The 20,511-nt window shown below is 41.8% G+C and overlaps 1 protein-coding gene across 3 annotated transcripts; it reads left to right on the top strand.

The window, feature by feature from the left end:
- The first annotated feature begins 40 nt into the window (after positions 1-40).
- On the top strand, positions 41-20,436 carry LOC119262370 (E3 ubiquitin-protein ligase TRIM39-like). 3 transcript variants are annotated; one of them, XM_037533949.1, is made up of 7 exons: positions 12,552-12,560; positions 12,994-13,583; positions 13,688-13,768; positions 18,368-18,592; positions 18,688-18,835; positions 19,137-19,163; positions 19,274-20,436. In XM_037533949.1, exons 2-7 carry the CDS (start codon positions 12,996-12,998, stop codon positions 19,819-19,821), a joined length of 1,617 nt encoding a protein of 538 aa, XP_037389846.1. In that variant the 5' UTR covers positions 12,552-12,560; positions 12,994-12,995; the 3' UTR covers positions 19,822-20,436. The 3 variants fall into 3 exon arrangements, with proteins under 3 accessions (XP_037389842.1, XP_037389846.1, XP_037389851.1); XM_037533945.1 differs by lacking the exons at positions 12,552-12,560; positions 12,994-13,583; positions 13,688-13,768 and adding exons at positions 41-628; positions 1,325-1,420; XM_037533954.1 differs by lacking the exon at positions 13,688-13,768.
- Positions 20,437-20,511: the final 75 nt, after the last annotated feature.

The following is a 20,511-nucleotide window of genomic DNA, read 5'->3' as shown; positions in this document are numbered from 1 at the left end:
TGGTTTCTAATCACCTCTCTGTGTCTCTTCTCTGCCAGTCATGGCTTCCTCCAGCAGTCTCCTGTCTGAAGATCAGCCCCGGTGCTCCATCTGTCTGGATGTGTTCACTGATCCAGTCTCTACTCCATGTGGACACAACTACTGCAGGGTCTGTCTCAAAGAGTACTGGGACAGCAGTTCATGCTGCCAGTGTCCAGTTTGTAAGACTGAATTCCCAACAAGACCTGAACTGTCTGTGAACACATTCATCTCTGGACTGGCTGCTCACTTCAAGAAGTCAGTTCAGATCAAATCCAGCAGAACTCCAGAGAAACGAACCTCCAAACCTACAAAGGTTCTGTGTGAGTCCTGCAGTGAGGAGAAGCTGGAGGCTGTAAAGTCCTGTCTGGACTGTGGAGTCTCTTACTGTGAGACTCATTTAGCACTTCATAAAACCACACCTAAATTTAAGAAGCACAAACTGATGGACCCTGTGGAGAACCTGGAGGACTACATCTGCCAGAAACATGAGAGACCCCTGGAGCTGTTCTGTAGAGATGACCAGACGTGTGTTTGTCAGTTCTGCACTGAAGGAGAGCACAAGACTCACAGCACTGTTCCTATAGAGGAGGAGAGTGGAGAGAAGAAGGTGAGGAACATTTAGAGACATGTTACCTCTCTTCTGTTGTGTTTGGGTTGGTTCTGAGTGGTTCTCAGGCGGAAAAGGGTGGAGAGCACTTCCCGCGTCTGCTGGGTCAGCAGTGATGCGGGCTCTTTACCGGTCTGTTGTGGTAAAGAAAGAGCTGAGCCATAAGGCAAGGGTCTCGATTTACCGGTCGATCTACGTTCCCACCCTCACCTATGGTCATGAGCTTTGGGTAATGACCGAAAGAACGAGATCACGAATACAAGCGGCCGAAATGAGTTTCCTCCGCAGGGTGTCTGGACTCTCCCTTAAAGATAGGGTGAGAAGGTCAGTCATCCGGCAGGGACTCGGAGTAGAGCCACTGTTTCTGTACATCGAGAGGAGCCAGTTGAGGTTCGGGCATCTGGTTAGTATGCCTCATGGATGCCTCCCTCGGGAAGTGTCACAGGCAAGTCCAGCCGGGACCATGGGGAAGACCCAGGACACGCTAGCGTGACTATAATACCCAGCATGGAATCCCCCTGGGGAGATAGTGGAATTGGCTGGGGAAAGGGAGACCTGGGCCTCATTGCTTAGGATACTGCCTCCGCGACCCGAACCCCAGAGAAGCCGAAGATAATGAATGGATGGATGGATGGATGGATGGATGGATGGATGGATGGAATGAGTGGTTTTGTTATATTTTGTCCTTTTTTATAGACTCAGCTGGGAAAGACACAGGCTGAAGTTCAGCAGATGATCCAGGACCGACTGAAGAAGATTGAGGAAATCAGACAGTCTGTAGAGCTCAATAAAGTGAGTCTCAGCTGAATTTATATCAGGTCTTAGTAAAAGTACAGCGTTGGTAAATGTTGCTAGTGACGTCAAACAGACTAGTGATAAGCAGAGGTGGACAAAGTAAAGAAATCATGTACTGGAGTTAAAGTAGAGATACACAATTTTACTTTTTACTCCAGTAAAAGTAGAAGTTCCTCCCTTTAGACCTCCACTTGAGTAAAAGTACAAAAGTATTTGGCTTCAGATGTACTTAAGTATCAAAAGTAAAAGTACTAAAAGATTAGTTAACTTAATGCAACTTAGTTCCAAGTTTAAGTTTAATAAAAACTGGCTTTAAACTCAGGATCAAAGATGAGCTCCTTTAGTATGTTGATCTGTAGGCCTCTATTCATAAACATAAACCAGCCCAAACTAATTTACTATAAAATGAAATCGTGTTTGTAGAAATTCAGAAAAAAACCGCTTCAGTCACGACTGCATATGTGGACATATTTCTATATTGTGCTCTATTTACAGAAAGTTAGGTTAGTTCATCATTTATGTTGAACAGACTCTCCCAAAGTTTTACGCTGCTGTGATGACGTTGAACCGTGTTCTGCACTTGGTCGGTATGACCAACAGGTCAAAACCAGCTCTAAACGTTCACTGAACTTATTCTTATGTTCAGTGGATGCAGTGGTGTATTATTACACTGGACCTATCATAGCATTTGGCAGACGCTCCTATCCAGAGCGACTCACAATTTGCTCATTTTTACACAGGTAGGTGAAGGCAGTGTTGGGAGTCTTGCCCAAAGACTCTTGGTATAGTATAGGTTGTATAGTATAGTATAGTATAGTATATGGTGTTTACCCAGGCAGGGATTGACCCCCAGCCTACAGCATGAAGGTTCTACCCACTACGCTATACACAACCTATATACACGCTATATACAAATGTGTCTATAAACCATTACCCCACCTCCACCAGTTTGAACTGTTCCCACAAGACAGTCTGGATCTGTTGATTCATGCACTTTTTGACAAACGCTGAATGTCACATGTCATTGTTTGAAAAATCGTCAAAGAATCCTTGAAGTAGCATCTTTATTAAGAGTAAATATAAGACTCAGTAGATGTTAATGTTTGGCGCCATCTGTTGGTGGAAGGCTGTAATAACTGTTTGGTGGAGCTGTAAGCTAGAAATGTCTGTATTCAAATAAACAGTAATACAGAGTTCATTGGAAACCTCCCATAAAAAACAGCACAACACAGGGAACATGGAGCCCATAATAATAATAATAATAATAATAATAATAATAATAATGATAAATAATTTTCAATTCAGTGTCATGCCTTCATTAATGATCTAAGAGAGAAAGAAACAGAACACATACCTAATTTCTTCATGTTCTTTATATGGAACATCTGCTCTAAAATTCAATCACTTATTGTTATTAAGCTCTTCAAAGTAAAGACACTGTGGGAGGTTAGCAAATCCCCTTTGCTCCATAAGGTATACCAGGCAGCTACAAACCCTCGCCTGGATGCAGCTACAAACCCTCACCTGGATGCAGCTACAAACCCTCGCCTGGATGCAGCTACAAACCCTCGTCTGGATGCAGCTACAAACCCTTGCCTGGATGCAGCTACAAACCCTCGCCTGGATGCAGCTACAAACCCTCGCCTGGATGCAGCTACAAACCCTTTCCTGGATGCAGCTACAAACCCTTGCCTGGATGCATCTACAAACCCTTGCCTGGATGCAGCTACAAGCCCTTGCCTGGATGCAGCTACAAACCCTTTCCTGGATGCAGCTACAGGCCTCAACAAACTTTTAACTAAACCTGCGAATTAAAAAAAAATGTAGCAGCACCGTAAGGACATGTGCTTATGAAGAACCCAGGGAAACTTGATGCATTGTCAGCTTGATTGTCAAAATTTATATAATCTGTAAGCAATACTACTTAGTTTATTAATTTTATTGTTGTGTATAAGCTAAAACCTATCTTTTTCTTCTTTTAATTCATAGTGTATAACTTTGATAACATATCGAGACAACCTTTTCAGAGTTTAGACCATTGACAAGTACATTATATTTCCAAAAGTATTCGTCTGCCTTCACACACATATGAACTTGAGTGGAATCCCATTCTTAACCCATACGCTTCATATATATATATATATAACACCCTGCCTAACTCTCTGTGAAATAAAGGCAGCGCCCTGGGTCCCATTTACTAGGGGTGATGAACACGATATGTTACAATTTGTTTGATGTAAACGAAATGAAATGGACTTAGTAGGCTCTAATGAAATTCAACTCAAAATGCCACCGGATGTCTCCCTTTTCTCTCCCACCCCAATAAAATTTTAGTGCTTCATATAATGTTCCTTAGTCTGAAGACCTATATGAACACAACATATAAAATGGAGTAGTAAAGTACTAAAAGGAGATTTTGTATTTAGTGGTGCTCTAGCTGTATCTAAAACAAAAGCTAGATCAGATGAGAACACAGAGAACCAAAACAATAAGTTTTATGTCGGAGCCAACTTGTACTGTGACAATAGTATGAATTAGAAGAGCTGAATTTTCAGTTTTAAAGAAAATGAAATATACTTCAGATGAATATTATTGTCCAAACCTCAAAAGGTAGAATGTTATATATGTATCCATGGTACTAATTACCAACTATCTGAAACCCAAAATCAAATTCACAGCTGTGATCCAATACACTTAACTAGTTACTCCATAAATGACAATATTACATATCTGAACATTGGACTCACACTCACTCAGACATGTACGAAAACAAAACGTTGCAGGCCTGGATCGCAGCTCGTAGCGCGTTGAGGCTCAAAACATTTATAACCACTTCACTTACTTAATGTAAGCAACACAAAACTTTCTGGGGTGCAAGTGTAACCTAGTACACAAGGTCTAAACCACCTTGTATGTACAATAAGGGATTAACAAGAAACTTGTTTTATGTGGGTCCGATAGCAATGTACTACCACAGAGTCTGAATAAAGAAATATCAGGCCCAAGCACACCGTGGTAGGAACTTTTGTTTTTACTGTCAATGTACCAATGCAATGAACTGAACGTCAATGTGGGTGGGGTTCACCTTAATGCAGTCCTTTTGTACCGAAATACAAAAAAAAATTAGTCTTTAGACCTTTCTGTTCAAAAAAAAAAAAAAAACTTTACCGCCGAACTGCTTTACACTACTTAATAAACATACAGCTAAATCACCAAAACTCATTAGTACAGTAAATCGTACAGTACAGACTCTTAACTGTTAACAGCATAAAGCAATATAAACAAATACAAACAAAACACCGCTAGCTTACATTGTAGTGTGCTTATTTACCAAATTCTCTAAAAAATACACACATCTCAGATATATGCATGAGCAATAACCAAGAAATATTAATAATAAAAATAATAAATTATTTTACGACTAACACTCTGCATTATTAACATTAACACGTAACTTCTGCACAAAATACCAACATGTCTGTTAGCAGCTTAGCCTACAGCCAGCGAAGCAGCAGCCCGCACTGCCGCTAGAAACCTTGATAAAACAGCATAACAGCACCGTTTAAAAGTTACAGAACCTCCAAAATACTGTACCAAATATGCTTTAACCTGCTTTCCTAGCATAAAATCAGGGTATTAGTGAGGTTATGTGGATGAAACCTGTGTTTTGGCTGACGAGCTCTCTCCTCTCCCTCCAATCTGCTGGGTTCACCCCGGACTCACTGAGCATGCGCAGCAGCGTAAACTACCCCCATAATCTTTTCCCTTTATTTATTTATTTATAATTATTATTCATCTATTTCTTTTCTTTTTAATTAATGTAGTTTACTATCATTTTCTGAGGAGGTTAATTTTTTTTAGAGTGGATTACAACTTATTTGATGATTAATATTTTGAGTGGGTTACACAAGCACAGTATTCACGACCTCTAGCGAAAGTTGGGGGTCTCTGGTGCGAGCAGGTGGGCGTAGGAACAGGCCGACAGCAGATCCGGCTGAGAGCGAGGGTCGTGCAAATGGTGAACCGTCCAGGCAGCCGCTTACAGCCCTCACTTTTAGTGATGTGTCGTTCACAAACGATCCGGCTCTAAGAGTCGGCTCTTTGAAGTGAACGATTGGAACCGGCTCCCATTTAAGATCCTATTTGGGAGCCGTTTTTTTCCTTCAGTATCTCGCTGTCTCTCCGCCTCCCTGTCGCTGCGCTTGTGCTCTGCAAGTGCCACAGAGCCGACAGTTTTTTTTCCAACGTCGTTTTTTTGTCCTTCGGTGCCTCCTGTCTCTCCCCTCCTCCTCTCCTTGCGCGTCTTGCTCTGCTTCTGCCAGTGCTACAGTCCTCAGTCGGTGCATTAATGTCTCCACTGCCCGCATGTCAAGCGTGTGCTCCACACATCTGATCAATCACACGCAGCTTTCAATTAATAAGGTAACGGGGAAACACTGAAAAAAAAGTTTATCTCCACTTTTTTGTGGAAACGGCAGGCAAGTGGCCACGCTGTATTGCGTTCGTGGGCAGGTGTTAATACAGACACTCACTCACATACAGCAGTCAAGAAGCACGGCAGAAAGAAGGGGAGTCTGTGTGAGGACACAATAGGCCTAGGTGTGAAAATGAGTGACAGAAAACGTAGCAAGATTTGGACTCATTTTAATGCAACGTCGAGCTCCAGGGCAGAGTGCAGACTGTGCAAAGTCAGCATTTCATATAGAGCAGGCTCGACAAACAACTTGCACAGGCACATGAGGACATCACACTCATCAGTATTGCTGGAGGAGTCGAGACCAGAAAGGGAACCTTCTGACAGTGCAAGTGCATCAACTGCAACTACTTCTTCAGGTGCAATTATATCAACTCTAACTGCTTCTTCAGCTGCCACAACGTCTGCCCCCATTCCTACATCCCAGCCTGGATCCCACCCTCCTGCATCTACAACCCACAGCTCAATCAAGCAATTCCTGCAGAAGTCTCTAACTCCAGCAAGACAGAATGCAATTGACGAGGAGCTTGCCAAGATGGTGGCACGTGATTTCCAGCCCTTTTCAATTGTAGAGGATGTCGGATTTAGGAGTTACAGCCATGCCCTCAATCCCATGTATGTCGTCCCCAGCCGAAAAACCCTGTCCCAAAAAATAATCCCAGGCCTATATGAGGCAGCAAGGGCATCTTTGCAAGAAAGGGTGAAGAGAGCCTCAGCTGTATGCTTGACCACTGACTGCTGGACATCCCGCGCCACCACATCTTTTATGTCTGTCACCTGCCACTTCATTGAAAACTACAGTATGGTGTCATCTCTGCTAGACTGCTTTGAGTTTAGTGACAGACACACCTCTGAAAACTTGGCTGAAGAGCTCCTCCGAGTGGCAAGAGAGTGGGGGGTGGAACACAAAGTTGTATGCTGCGTCACAGACAATGCAGCCAACATTACGAGAGCCATCCAGCTGTTGAAAGGGACACACCATCCATGCCTAGCACACACCATTAATCTATTTGTGAGAAATGCTCTGAGGGCTATGAAGCCCACTGTGGACAAAGTGAAGGCAATAGTGGAATTTTTCCACCGAAGCACAGCAGCCACCCAAAAGCTTAAATCCACCCAGCGACAGATGTCTATGGTAGAGCTTAAGCTCAAACAGGAGTGTGTCACCCGCTGGAATTCTACATTCCATATGATCCAGCGAATGCTCAAATCAAAGGATGCGGTTATCGCAACATTGTCAGTCATCAATGCACCTGTGGTTCCTCTCAGCCAAGAGGAGTGGGAGGCTCTGCAAGAGGCCTGCAGTGTCCTGGAGCCCTTCGACCAGGTCACAGTGGAGATCAGCGCAGAGAGGTACTGTAGCATCCCTGCTGAATAACGAAAGCGAATAAGAATCCCTGTCAAGTTGTTAATTAGGTCAGGGCCAGTAAGGAGATGATCATTTAGACAAATTCCTTCATACTTAGCTGAACAATCGAAAACTACTCTCAGCTTGTCTGGCTTCTTGGCATTATAAACTCCATGATGGGGAATATACCATTTTTCTCCCAGCTTTCCTCCATCTACAACTTCTTCAGCATCCTTCTTTTCAATAATTTCATTCATGAACTCGATATAATGTTCCTTGTACTTCTCATCTCTCAGGAGCTTCCTTTTGAGATGTACAAGTCTATTAAGGGCAAGCGGCTTATTGTCAGGCAATTTCGGTCTTTCTTTGAAAGGCAAGGGCAGTTCATAGTGACCATAGTTATTCTTAACAATGTTATTCTTCAACTTGTGAAGAAAGAAAAGATCTTCTTGTGAAACAGTTCTCTCATCACCTTGAATATCCTTAAAATCAGATTCAAGTACGTGAATAACATCTATTGGTACAATGCATGGAGACTCTTTAACCACCACTTTATGACATACACTAACATGACTCAAGGAGTCAGAACGTGGACATGAATGTCCTACGATACTCCACCCCAAGTCTGTCCGTACAGCATACGGTTCCTCATTTCCACCCAATATCACTTCCCTAGGTGCCAAAGCTCTTGAGCAGTTATAGCCTATCAAAAGGCCCACTTCACATTCCAGCAAAGAAGGAATCTTTGCTGCAATTGTGCGCAGATGGCTCCACTGTTTAGCTGTCTCACAGGTGGGGATGTGTTCACGGTTTACAGGAATACAGTTTTTACTATACGAACAGGGAAGATCAATGTAAACTGCTGAACTGTACCCTCTTACTCTAAGGCCCATAACTCGCTCGCTGTTCACTGTCATGCTTCTTCCAATCATAGTAGTCAACTTCAGTTTAACAGGCTGTATATCTAATCCAAAGGTTGTATATCTAATCCAAAGGTTGTATATCTAATCCAAAGTGTTCAAACATCATCTCATTGAACTTTACTATGATACCTATTAAACTTTATTATGATGTTATTATCATTGTAATATTTTTTTATTTGTTATTTATTTGACAAACAGGTTTAGAAATGGTTGAAAATAATACTAATAAATAAAAAAAAAATATTATTATGTAAAGCAATTTAGAAATGAAACAAAATACTATTGCTAAATAGGCTATATAAATAAATATTATATAAAATATAATATTTTGATGCTTCTTTTTTCAGGTATGTTACCGCCTCCAAAATGCTGATACTGTGTAGGGGTCTTCAGAGAGTGACAGCAGAGCATCAGAGCAGAGTAACCACAGAGAGCGTGAAGGAGTTGGTGAATTCTCTCTGTTCTAGCATGGACAAAAAATTCCACCGGATGGAGTACAACACAATTCTGTCCGAAACCACCATCCTTGACCCCCGTTTCAAAAAGGTGGCCTTTAATGACAACCGAGCAGTCGACGAAGCTCTCCAAAGAATAACTACAGCAGCATTAAGGTATGGGCAGTCATCTCACCTGCAAGGGGGTCATGGAGGAGAGGAGGCAGCAGCAGCACGTGAGCTGGAGGAGCCTCAAGCATCGGCTGTTTGGAGGTTTTTTGAGGAGCGGGCAAGCGGAGACACTGCAACCAGGAATCCTACAGCTGATGCTATTCTGGAGGTGAGGTCCTACCTTGAGGAGCCTCTTTTCCAGCGCAGTGCTGACCCACTGAGCTGGTGGGAGACAAGGACACTGATCTATCCACATCTCTCTCATGTGATGGAACGTAGACTGTGCATAGTGGCAACATCCGTCCCCTCAGAGAGGATCTTCTCTAAAACTGGACAGATCATAACTGAGAGAAGGAACAGGATCAGCCCCGCCAAACTTAGACACCTGGTGTTTCTCAATGCCAATCTGTAAGTCTTTGAGTGATTTAATACAGTGAGTTCTTTATCTCTAGTGGTTCAAAACTTGTGTTGTTCACATGATATTTGTATTGTGGCACCTTTTTTGCTATGAAGCTGCTTTAATACTTTTTCGTATTGTGGTGGGTGATTGTATGTATAACTGTTTAATTTATTTCAAGTTATTTTTGTGGAAGTGGTGCTATTTTTTGATAATTTAATAATTGGTTATAATAAAAGTTTTATTTATAAAGCATTGTTATGCAGCATTTCTACTCATCACAAGTGCTTAACAATGTCAATAATGAAACAAAATGTTATAAAACTAGGTTTAAGCTATTAATTAGTTAATAATGTAAATATATATATATGGGGAGCCGTTTGGGAGCCGAAAGAGCCGGCTCTCCACAGTAAGAAGAGCCATTAGAGCCGCATCTCAAAATAGAGCCGAAAATCCCATCAGTATTTGAAACCCGAACTAGTTGCGTTACCGCGTGGTTGAACTGGCTTAGCTCACTCTCTCTCTTTCCGTTCTCCATGCAGCTCCTAGTCCCGCCCACAAATCACTTTTTTATTGACAGATGACAGAACCAATCACCTAGCACAACCACAAAAACACACACACACACACACACACACACACACACACACACACACACATATATATATATATATACAGTTGTGATCAAATTTATTCAGCCCCCAATGCTGTGAAGGGTTTTATGGAATTCAGTGCACATTTGTAATTGCGTTCATAATTAAATCTTACAAGGACTTGTTAAAGAACTAAATGCAACTAAAATAGCATCACTTGTTTTTGTCATAAAGTATTAAATGGCCTTTTTGTGATTTCTTCATTGACACAATTATTCAACCCCTTTACGACTACCACTCTTAAGAACAGAGGTTCATTCCAGTGTTTTCAATCAGGTATTAAAACCACCTGTGGACGTCAACGAGCAGCAATCAAGCATAATAAGCACCAATTAGGCAGATTTAAAAGGAGTGTGATACGCAGCTCCTTCTAGACATCTACTGGTGTGTTTACAAGCATGGTGAAGGCAAGAGAATGGTCCCAGAAGACACGAGAAGAGGTTATTTCTCTTCACAAGAATGGCAGTGGATATAAGAAGATTGCGAAGTTGTTAAATATTCCAAGAGACACTATCGGAAGTATCATTCGCAAGTTCAAGTTAAAGGGCACAGTGGAAACGCTACCTGGTCGTGGCAGAAAGAAGATCCTGACCGCGACTGCTGTGCGCTACCTGAAGCGTAATGTGGAGAAAAATCCCCGCGTGACTGCTAAGGAACTGAAAAAAGACCTGTCAGATGTGGGCACCAAAGTTTCAGCTCAGACAATAAGGCACGCACTGCATAACGAACACCTCCATGCCAGAACTCCCAGGCGCACCCACTTGCCGACTCCAAATAACAAGAAAAGTCGACTGCAGTATGCCAAAAGTCATGTGGACAAGCCACAAAAGTTTTGGGACAGTATACTGTGGTCAGATGAAACTAAATTAGAACTGTTTGGGCCAATGGACCAGCGCTATGTTTGGAGGAGGAAGAACCAGGCTTATGAACAAAAGAACACCTTGCCTACTGTGAAGCATGGCGGGGGGTCAATTATGCTTTGGGGCTGTTTTGCTTCTAATGGTACAGGAAAGCTTCAACGGGTGCAGGGTACCATGAATTCCCTTCAGTACCAGGAGATCTTGGAGGAAAATGTGATGGAGTCAGTCACAAACCTGCGGCTTGGGAGACGTTGGACCTTCCAACAGGACAATGATCCGAAGCACACATCCAAGTCCACTAGAGCATGGTTAAAGATGAAAGGCTGGAACATTCTAGAGTGGCCATCGCAGTCACCAGACTTAAATCCAATTGAGAACCTCTGGTGGGACCTAAAGAAGGAAGTTGCAGCGCGCAAGCCTATGAATGTGACTGAACTGGAGGCTTTTGCCCATGAAGAATGGGCTAAGAAACCCATAGGTCGCTGCAAGACACTTGTCAAGCTATGTTTCACGCTTGAAAGATGTCATAACTGGAAAAGGATGTTGTGCTAAGTACTAAAAAATAATGTCACTAGGGGGTTGAATAAAACTGATAATGATGTAAGCACAGAAAAGACATTTGTGGTTATTTCATCATAAATGTTATGTTATATTTGTCTAATTTATAAGTGCCTCTTTCATATAATTGTAAATAAGATGACTGAAATGATCAAAATCAATGTCAAACTGGCCAAAACACTCTATTTCAGTGGGGGTTGAATAAATTTGATCACAACTGTATATATACATCTGAAGGGAAATCAGTGAATTAAGGTGTGTGAGCGCATACCAACTACTGCACACATTAAAATGAGCTTTTCTAGAATGTCCTATGGAACAAAATAAATAAATGAATTCGATAAATGGGACTGGGTTACATATATATATATTAAAAATCGGTTTTAATATGTGATATGTTGTCTTTGTACTAGTTACAATTGAATATAGGGTTTAAATGGTCTGCACATCATTGCACTGCGTATGAACCCTTTTGGAAACGGGGTTGTAGTTTAATCCAGTGTAAAAGTCGGCTTTTCTTTTATTCCCATTAGACTCGATGTTTAAAACACAGCCCAGAGTAGTTTGTTATATTGTTTTCTTTTCTTTGGTTCTGTTCTGTCCTCTGGATCAGATTAGCCCACCTGCACTCCATCCGTCTGTAACTCACTGACTGCACGTTGGGGTTTAGTTTGCCTGAATCTGCAGATCTTCCTGTTCGTTGTTTATTGTTAATAAAAGCTCTGACTGTTTGTGTTCAGCCAGTTTCTGACCACAGTGTTTGAAGGTCTGGGTACATTGATTCTTACACTTACAGAAGCTGATCTTCTGAATAAAGAGCTCTACTGTAGTTCTGGACGTCTCCCTGCTGTCCTCTGCCTTGGTCACTGTGACTGTCTCTCATCAAGACCTCATTTACATGATTTACAGACTGGAACATGAGTCTGTGTATCTTCACCAAGACCTTCAACACTGAAGATAAAATGCCCTTTTATAAATCTGCTCCAGTGTGAACTGATGAAGGTTTTCACAGCGTTTGCTTTAATAATTTCTGTGGAAAATACTGAGAAACAGGTGAATGTGCTGTAAGTCAGTTGGTGAATTTCTGCCGCCTGGTGGCCAAAACCTGGAAGTGCAACAGACCAATTTCATGGTGAAGTGGGCATGGCCTCATGACGTCACTGCGAGAAATGAAAGTTAAGCAAAACTATTTTATAAATAGAATCCAGATCATTTCAGCAGGACACGACCTTCAGTTTAAAGCTTCTTAAAGGACTTAAAGCCTCTGCTGAGGAACTGAAGGAGCAGAAAACCAGGACAAGAGAGAAAAAGAGAACCTGGTAATTTCTAAGAGCTGCTTTTCAGCACATTTCTACCTCTAACTACTGCTTACTTTATTAAACTGCTCAGAAAGCTGGAATCTGTCACCTGTGTTTTCACATGTGGAGCTGTTACTGTTCAGCTACAGAGAATCAGAGCAGACAGAGAGAGCGCTCACCACACAGAGGAGGATGTAGAGCACGGTTAATAGGAACAGTGTGAGGCTGATCAGTCAGATGAATGATGGTGATTAATGAGAACATCACGGCCTTCCTGCTCAAACACATTCCAGTTATACAAAACCATAAAAAGGGTTTTCATCACATTTTCATTTCACATCGTCTTTTCATATTTTGTTCTTCACTCATTCCGTGAAGTTAGAAGGGTTGACCTTCAACGTCCAGGACATCCTTTGTGGGTTCTAATCACCTCTCTGTGTCTCTTCTCTGTCAGCCATGGCTTCCTCCAGCAGTCTCCTGTCTGAAGATGAGCTCCAGTGCGCCATCTGTCTGGATGTGTTCACTGATCCAGTCTCTACTCCATGTGGACACAACTACTGCAGGGTCTGTCTCAAAGAGTGCTGGGACAGCAGTTCACGCTGCCAGTGTCCAGTCTGTAAGGCAGAGTTCCCAACAAGACCTGAACTGTCTGTGAACACGTTCATCTCTGGACTGGCTGCTCAGTTCAAGAAGTCAGTTCAGGTCAAATCCAGCAGAGCTCCAGAGAAACGACCCTCCAAATCTACAAATGTTCTGTGTGACCTCTGCAGTGAGGAGAAGCTGGAGGCTGTAAAGACCTGTCTGGACTGTGGAGTCTCTTACTGTGAGACTCATCTGACGCCTCATAAAACTGCAGCTAAACTGAAGAAACACAAACTGATGGACCCTGTGGAGAACCTGGAGGACTACATCTGCCAGAAACATGAGAGACCCCTGGAGTTGTTCTGTAGAGATGACCAGACGTGTGTGTGTCAGTTCTGCACCGAAGGAGACCACAAGACTCACAGCACTGTTCCTATAGAGGAGGAGAGTGGAGAGAAGAAGGTGAGAGACGTTTAGAAAGAATTGGTAACTTTGTCTCCTGTTCAGTCCTTTTAATAAAAATAGTCTAACTGAATGAGAGCTTACAATTTATTTCTTCATCATAGACTCAGCTGTTGAAGGCACAGGCAGAAGTTCAGCAGATGATCCAAAACCGACTGAAGAAGATTGAGGAAATCAAACAGTCTGTAATAATAATAATAATAATAATAATAATAATAATAATAATAAGTTGAACTCATATAGCGCCTTTACATAAAACCCAAGGTCGCTTTACAAATGCATATCACATTACACAAGGCCCGAGGAAGATGCAGGAGAAAAATGAAGGAGAAAAAGATGAGATTTCAATAAAGATTTGAAGTGAGAAAGAGAAGAGGTAGAGCGAAGAGAGAGAGGCAGAGAGTTCCACAGCAAGGGGGCCGCAACACTGAAGGAACGACCACACATAGAGCTGAGCCTGAACCTAGGGACCACTAGAAGGCCTGCTTCCGAAGACCTGAGGTTACGAGCGGGCTTGTAGGGTATTAGAAGGTCGAGTAAGTAAGCAGGAGCCAGGCCATGAAGTGCCTTGAATGTGAGAAGTAGAATTTTATAGTGAATACGTAAAGTAATGGGCAGCCAATGAAGTCTCTGAAGAACAGGAGAAATGTGCTCAGATTTTTTAGTGTATGTGAGAATCCGTGCTGCAGAATTTTGCACTATTTGTAATGACCTAAGTGACTTAGCGGGGAGCCCATAGAGCAATGAGTTACAATAGTCCAGGCGAGAAGTAACAAAAGCATGGACCAGAGACTCAGCTGCAGCCGGGGACAGTAAAGGACGGATACGTGAAATATTGCGAAGGTGGAAAAATGCCGACCTAGACAGAGACTTGATGTGCGGTTCAAAAGACAAAGAAGGGTCAAAAAGAACACCTAGGATTTGGACAGTGACAGATGGAGTGATTGTAATATCATTTACAGTGAGAGCAAGATTTTTGAGAGCGTTAACAGTGGACTTGGAGCCAGTGACTATAAACTCGGTTTTACGTGCATTTAAAGAAAGAAAATTTGCCCTAAGCCAGGAGTTTAGGTCAATAAGACATCTATTTAACTGGGGTGGGGGAAACAGTGCTGCTGGTTTGAAGCTGAGATAGATCTGAGTATCATCAGCATAGCAATGAAAATGTAAATTGTGACTACGAAAAATATTACCGAGGGCGAGAATATAGATTATAAAAAGGAGGGGACCAAGGACGGAACCCTGAGGGACACCATATTCAATGGGCACTGTGTCAGATGTATGGTTCCCAATTGAAATAAACCGAAGCCTGTTATTCAGATACGAGTGGAAGCAGGATAGTACGGTTCCAGAGAGACCAATCTCAGTGAGCCTAGTTAAAAGAACATTGTGATTTACTGTGTCGAAAGCAGCAGTGAGATCAAGAAGCAAAAGAATGGAGATGCAACCTGTATCCGCGGAAAGGAGAAGGTCATTTAGGACACAGAGAAGAGCAGTCTCGGTGCTATGATGCAAACGAAAACCAGATTGAAATTTTTCAAATAAATCATTAGTGTTCAAAAAATCAAGCAGCTGGGAAGCCACGACCTTTTCTAGGACTTTAGAGATGAATGGGAGATTTGAAATAGGCCTGTAATTGCTCAAAATTGTTATATCTGAGTCAGGTTTCTTAATAATAGGTGTGACAGCTGCTGTTTTTAAAGACACAGGAACATATCCAGAAGTGAGTGAAAGATTAACCAAGTGGCATATTGGTTCGGAAAAGATAGAGACACAGCGTTGAAGAAGATGGGTAGGAACAGGGTCCAGTCGAGAGGATGAAGTCTTAGAGTTAGCTATAATATTGACAATAGAAGTTGAGTCAGTCAGAGAGAAATTTGAAAAAGAAAGTGACAGAGTTGGAGAGAAAACGATAGGCCCATGGCAGTCAGCAGGGGTATTCAACAGGTCTTTGTAGATGGTTGACACTTTGTTACCGTAGAATTTCAGAAAGGCATTACATAGATCAGTTGAGGCAGTATTTGGAGTTGATGGGGTTCGCAGAAGCTTATTTACCACTGAAAACAGAAGCTTGGGATTCTGACCAGCAGCACTGAAAACATCCGCGTAGTATGATGCACGAGCATTGTTTAGTGCTACTTTGTATGAGGCCAGATGATCAGTGTAAGCTAGATAGTGAACCTGCAATCCGGATTTCTTAAAAAGACGTTCTAGACGTCTTCCAGCTGTTTTCATATTGCGGAGAGCAGGAGTAAACCAAGGCGATCTATGAGTAGAAGGCACAGATCTAGTTTTCATCGGTGCCAAGGTGTCAAGACAAGCACGTAGAGTACAGTTATAGAATGATACAGCATCATCAGTGGATTGCATTGAACTAAGATGGGCAAAATTAAACGTTTCCAGAGAGGCCAACAGAGAAGGACAATCAATAGCCTTAACATTACGATAAGTAAGTACAGATTTTGAGTGAGGTTTAGGAACAGGTGGAGAGAAAGAGACATTGATTAGTATATGGTCAGACACACCAACACAATGTCCAGTTATATTAATAATAATCCCACCCGTAGAACAGATTATGTCCAGAATATGACCCTTCTTATGAGTCGGAAAGTCAACGTGTTGAGTTAGATCAAAACAGCTTATCAATGACAGGAATTCTGAAGAGGCAGAAGAGTTAGAGTCAAGGTGGATAATAACATCGCCAAGAACAATGATGGAAGAGGAGAGTGAACTGGCAAACGCCAAGATCTCCCCAAATTCTGACAAAAATTCAGTCAGAGAACTCTTCGGGCGGCGGTAAATCATTAAGAAGATACACCCAGGAGCCTTGAGAACCATGACTTCAAAAGAGGAAACATTTTGTGGGTTGCCCAAAGTCAAGTCAAAATTGTCCCTGAATAAAACCGCCAGTCCCCCACCTCTACCTGTTTTTCTAGGTGAGGCCAGATAATTAAAATTAGGGGGAGAAGCAGCATTCAGGTAAGAAAAGTCACCCGGTACCTGCCACGTTTCAGTTAAAAAGAATAGATCCAACTGATGCTGGTCGATAAGGTCATTGACTAATGCAGCCTTATCTGTGAGCGAGCGACAGTTCAGTAGCGCCAGGTTAGGTAGACGCTGTGCCGAGATCGAAGGAGCAGACTGATGCGACGATGTAGAACGAGGGACCTCCAGTAGAAACCTATGGTTCACTCCACGATGCGCCCTTCCAGGGCGTCGCCTAAAGCAACGATCAGTAATCCGTACTGCGGGATGATTGATGCACAGTGCCTGAGGTGCTGGATAAGTCTGACGTTTACGGCCACGATGTATATATCGGGGTCGTCTAGAGATGCTGATAGAGCAGCAAAGATTGCAAGTGGGAGCATCAAGCCGACGGAAAGAACACAGCCTTCGTAAGTCCTCGCTGGAGTATGAGTAAATAGGATAAAGGCTCGGAGTACCAGTTAATTCCTCCATCGCCCAATCAAAAAATGATAATCCGAGAAAAGGCAAAAGTAAACACACCGCAAGCCCATTTAGCCACCCGCTCGACATCAGAGCCACAGGGGCGGTTCGTGCAGGCAGGCTCGCAGCTAGCAACAATAGCCGACGAAATTGCCGGTGTAACCAAAAGTTAGAAATGTGCAGTTCGTGCAGGCAGGCTCGCAGACAGGCTCGCAGACAGGCTCGCAGCTAGCAACAACAGTCGATGAAACTGCCGGTGCAACCAAAAAGCCAGGAATGTCATCACAGCGCAAGCAAAGCTGCAGCAGCGGATCAAAACAGGTGTCCAGAGAAAACCCAAATCCCGAGCAGTCGAGTTAAAGTCCAGCAAAGTATAACAGACAGAAAAGTGAAAAAAGAGAAAAAAGAAAAAAAAAATAGAAGAAGATCCAGCGAGAAGCGGCAGCAAACAAAGCGCACAGCGTACTCTCAACCGGAACCGGAAGTATAATCAACCCTACTACCAACTGTAGAAGTGAATAAAGTGAGTTTTTCAACAAAAAAAATCTCATTTTCATCTAAAAATCGAACATATACAGTGTGCAGGCTGAGCTGTACTCAAGGCCACTAGAGTCGACTCTGAGTCAAGACTGAGATTAGATTAATAAAAAGTAGAAGAAAAAATGAAAATAATTCATATTTCATAATATTTAATTACAGTCATTATCATTGATTATCCATGTTTTTAATATTAGTATTAATATGTTATAATTTCTACTGTCTTTTGTAAAACATACCACTAAATAATCAAACTTTGTACCTTTGTTCTTCTCCATCCCTCCTTCTTTACAACTCATTTAGAATCACCACCTAAAGCCAACATAATATAAACCAAACAAAATACATCCGTTTGTGTCGTTAAATGAAAACATAGTAATAACAACATTGTGATCTGCCCAGTTAAGTCATCCATGTCTAGTTAAGTCATCATGAAAAGATAATTACATCCTCATACGACAGCATACGACAGGGCTGGTTTACTGTTTGTCTGGTATCAGAAATGAGACAAGCAGCAGTTCTGAAAATGAACAGGTATGAAACTGAATGTCATCTCATTGGGTCTACTGCACAAAAGTACCATTGCACATGGTTTTGTTTATTTTTCCTTTTCTTTATATATTTGTTTGTTTTGTTGTTTTGTTTGATTAAAATTTAATATTTTTTTCCTTTTACTTGTTCAGAGTTTTCTTCCTTCATTATTCTGCTGTTCTGTCATCTGGTTTCCATTAAGCGCTTTAAGCTGTATTTCAATGGATGAAAGTTGCAAAAGTAATGTTACTACTATTGTCCCCTGTTAGAAAAGCTCAGAGAAGGAGAAAGTAGACGGTGTGGAGATCTTCAGAGCTCTGCTGCGCTGCATTGAGAGAAGCCAGGCGGAGCTGCTTGAGGAGAAGCAGAAAGCAGCAGAGAGGCAGGCTGAAGAGTTCATTAAAGAGCTGGAGCAGGAGATCAGTGAGCTAAAGAGGAGAGACACTGAGCTGGAGCAGCTCTCCCACACTGAGGACCACCTCCACCTCATACAGGTCAGAGTCCCTCTGTTTCTCCATAGTAATGCAGTCCATCACAGGACAGCACTGCCCATGCTGAGGGGTTTCTCCTCACTCCTGCTGGACTGTAGGTTTACCCGTCCCTCTGGAGCCCTCCACCCACCAAGAACTGGACTGAGGTCAGGATTAACTCTCATCTGAGGGTGGAGACTCTGAGGAGAGCTCTGACTCGGCTTCAGGAAGAGCTCAGTAAGGAGATGAAGAAGGTTGATGAGCATGGTGAGTATTTACTGGTTATTAAAACATTTTGATGTTCAGCAGAAAAAAATATTGGTAGGAAGAAAAATTCAGGACTTCATCAAAATACAAATACCAGAAATGAATGTTTGTGTAAATCAGGCATTTAAATATTTAATTATTAGATTTTTAATCTTTTAAATTTCCCATCCATGACATCACTGCACTGTCACTTAGTGTTAATATGAAATGCTGGTTTGTAGTCGATACTAATGAGGCATTTAATTTAGCTCAATATAGATTCTAATAACAAATGATGTCATCCTTTATTCTTCTAACACAGAAATGAAGAGAATTCAACAATATGCAGGTGTGTGGATTCTCACTGATACATAATATTATTGAGTAAAATATATGAGTCTGCATTAGTGTGAGTATGGTTAGTGTTAAAATGGGTTAAACTGTGTGTTTCTCTCTCAGTGGACGTGACTCTGGATCCTGATTCAGCTCATCCCTTCCTCATCCTGTCTGATGACGGGAAACAAGTGAGACATGGAGACAAACGACAGAAACTCCCTGATAAACTAGAGAGGTTTGATTATTGTGTCAATGTTCTGGGAAAGGAGGGGTTCTCCTCAGGGAGGTTTTACTATGAGGTTCAGGTCAGAGGGAAGACTGAGTGGGATTTAGGAGTGACCAGAGAGTCCAGTAGCAGGAAGGGGAAGATTATACTGAGTCCTGAGAATGGATACTGGACTGTGTGGCTGAGAAATGAGACTGAATATAAAGCTCTGGACTCTCCTCGTGTTCCCCTCTCTCTGAAACAGACTCCCCAGAAGGTGGGAGTGTTTGTGGATTATGAGGAGGGTCTGGTCTCCTTCTATGATGTTGAGGCCAGGTCTCATATCTACTCTTTCACTGGTCAGTCTTTCACTGAGAAACTCTATCAATACTTTAGTCCCTCTCTCAGTTATGGAGGTAAAAACTCGGCACCGCTGATCATCACACCTGTTAAACATCAGAAATGAGGTGAACTTCTTTAATAAAACATTTTTGTCAGAAACAAATCTGTCATTTGAAACATTTCAGAGCAGAAATAGAGAGTTCTAAACTCTTTATAACTATGTAATTAATGAATTAATTAACAAGCTAATAAATTAATAGACGATTTTTGATTCACTCATTTTGGAGAACTCTGTAAGTCAGTTGAACAGTGTTATAACACTGTTTATCACAGATCTCCTTTTAATGAACTGAAATGATCATAAAGCTCAAAATATCAGCTTCAGTTTGATGAACTTGATGTGGGAATCTCAGTCTTTTATATGAAGATGAAGCTCTGCGTCTTTTTGATTTGTGTAAATGCTTAAAGTTATTAAAAATTTACTCCAAATCCCACTAAAATAACATTTTAAACATCTAAACTCTCAAATCTAAGTGTTTAATCAATAAGCTTGAGCTGACTTTTAAGTTCAGTTGGAAACAATAAACAAATCGAGGAAATGTGTGTGTTAGCATGAGCTCTGTGTTCATGTTGTCTGTTTTTATTTCAGTCTGTTTAAAGCATGAAACGCTCAAGTTTCAATGAAACTGTATTAAATGTCAAATTAAGCTCTACAAAATAAATAAACAGATCTACTGAACTTCTCAAAGCTCCATCAAGTGTTTTGATGTCAGTGCAGTTTTCCTGAGGATTTATACACAGTAGAACTTTCTCT

The sequence above is a fragment of the Pygocentrus nattereri genome, chromosome 2, assembly GCF_015220715.1.
Source record: "Pygocentrus nattereri isolate fPygNat1 chromosome 2, fPygNat1.pri, whole genome shotgun sequence".
Classification (NCBI taxonomy): Eukaryota; Metazoa; Chordata; class Actinopteri; order Characiformes; family Serrasalmidae; genus Pygocentrus; species Pygocentrus nattereri.
Note: the sequence above shows the minus strand (reverse complement) of the source record. Positions and strands in the feature narration are given on the sequence as shown.

Bases quoted from the DNA above. Each gene is read 5' to 3' on its own strand.
- LOC119262370 (XM_037533945.1), top strand. From the start codon at position 41: ATGGCTTCCTCCAGCAGTCTCCTGTCTGAAGATCAGCCCCGGTGCTCC. The intron at 629-1,324 runs GTGAGGAACATT...CCTTTTTTATAG, and splicing joins AGGAGAGTGGAGAGAAGAAG to ACTCAGCTGGGAAAGACACA. The intron at 1,421-18,367 runs GTGAGTCTCAGC...GTCCCCTGTTAG, and splicing joins AGTCTGTAGAGCTCAATAAA to AAAAGCTCAGAGAAGGAGAA.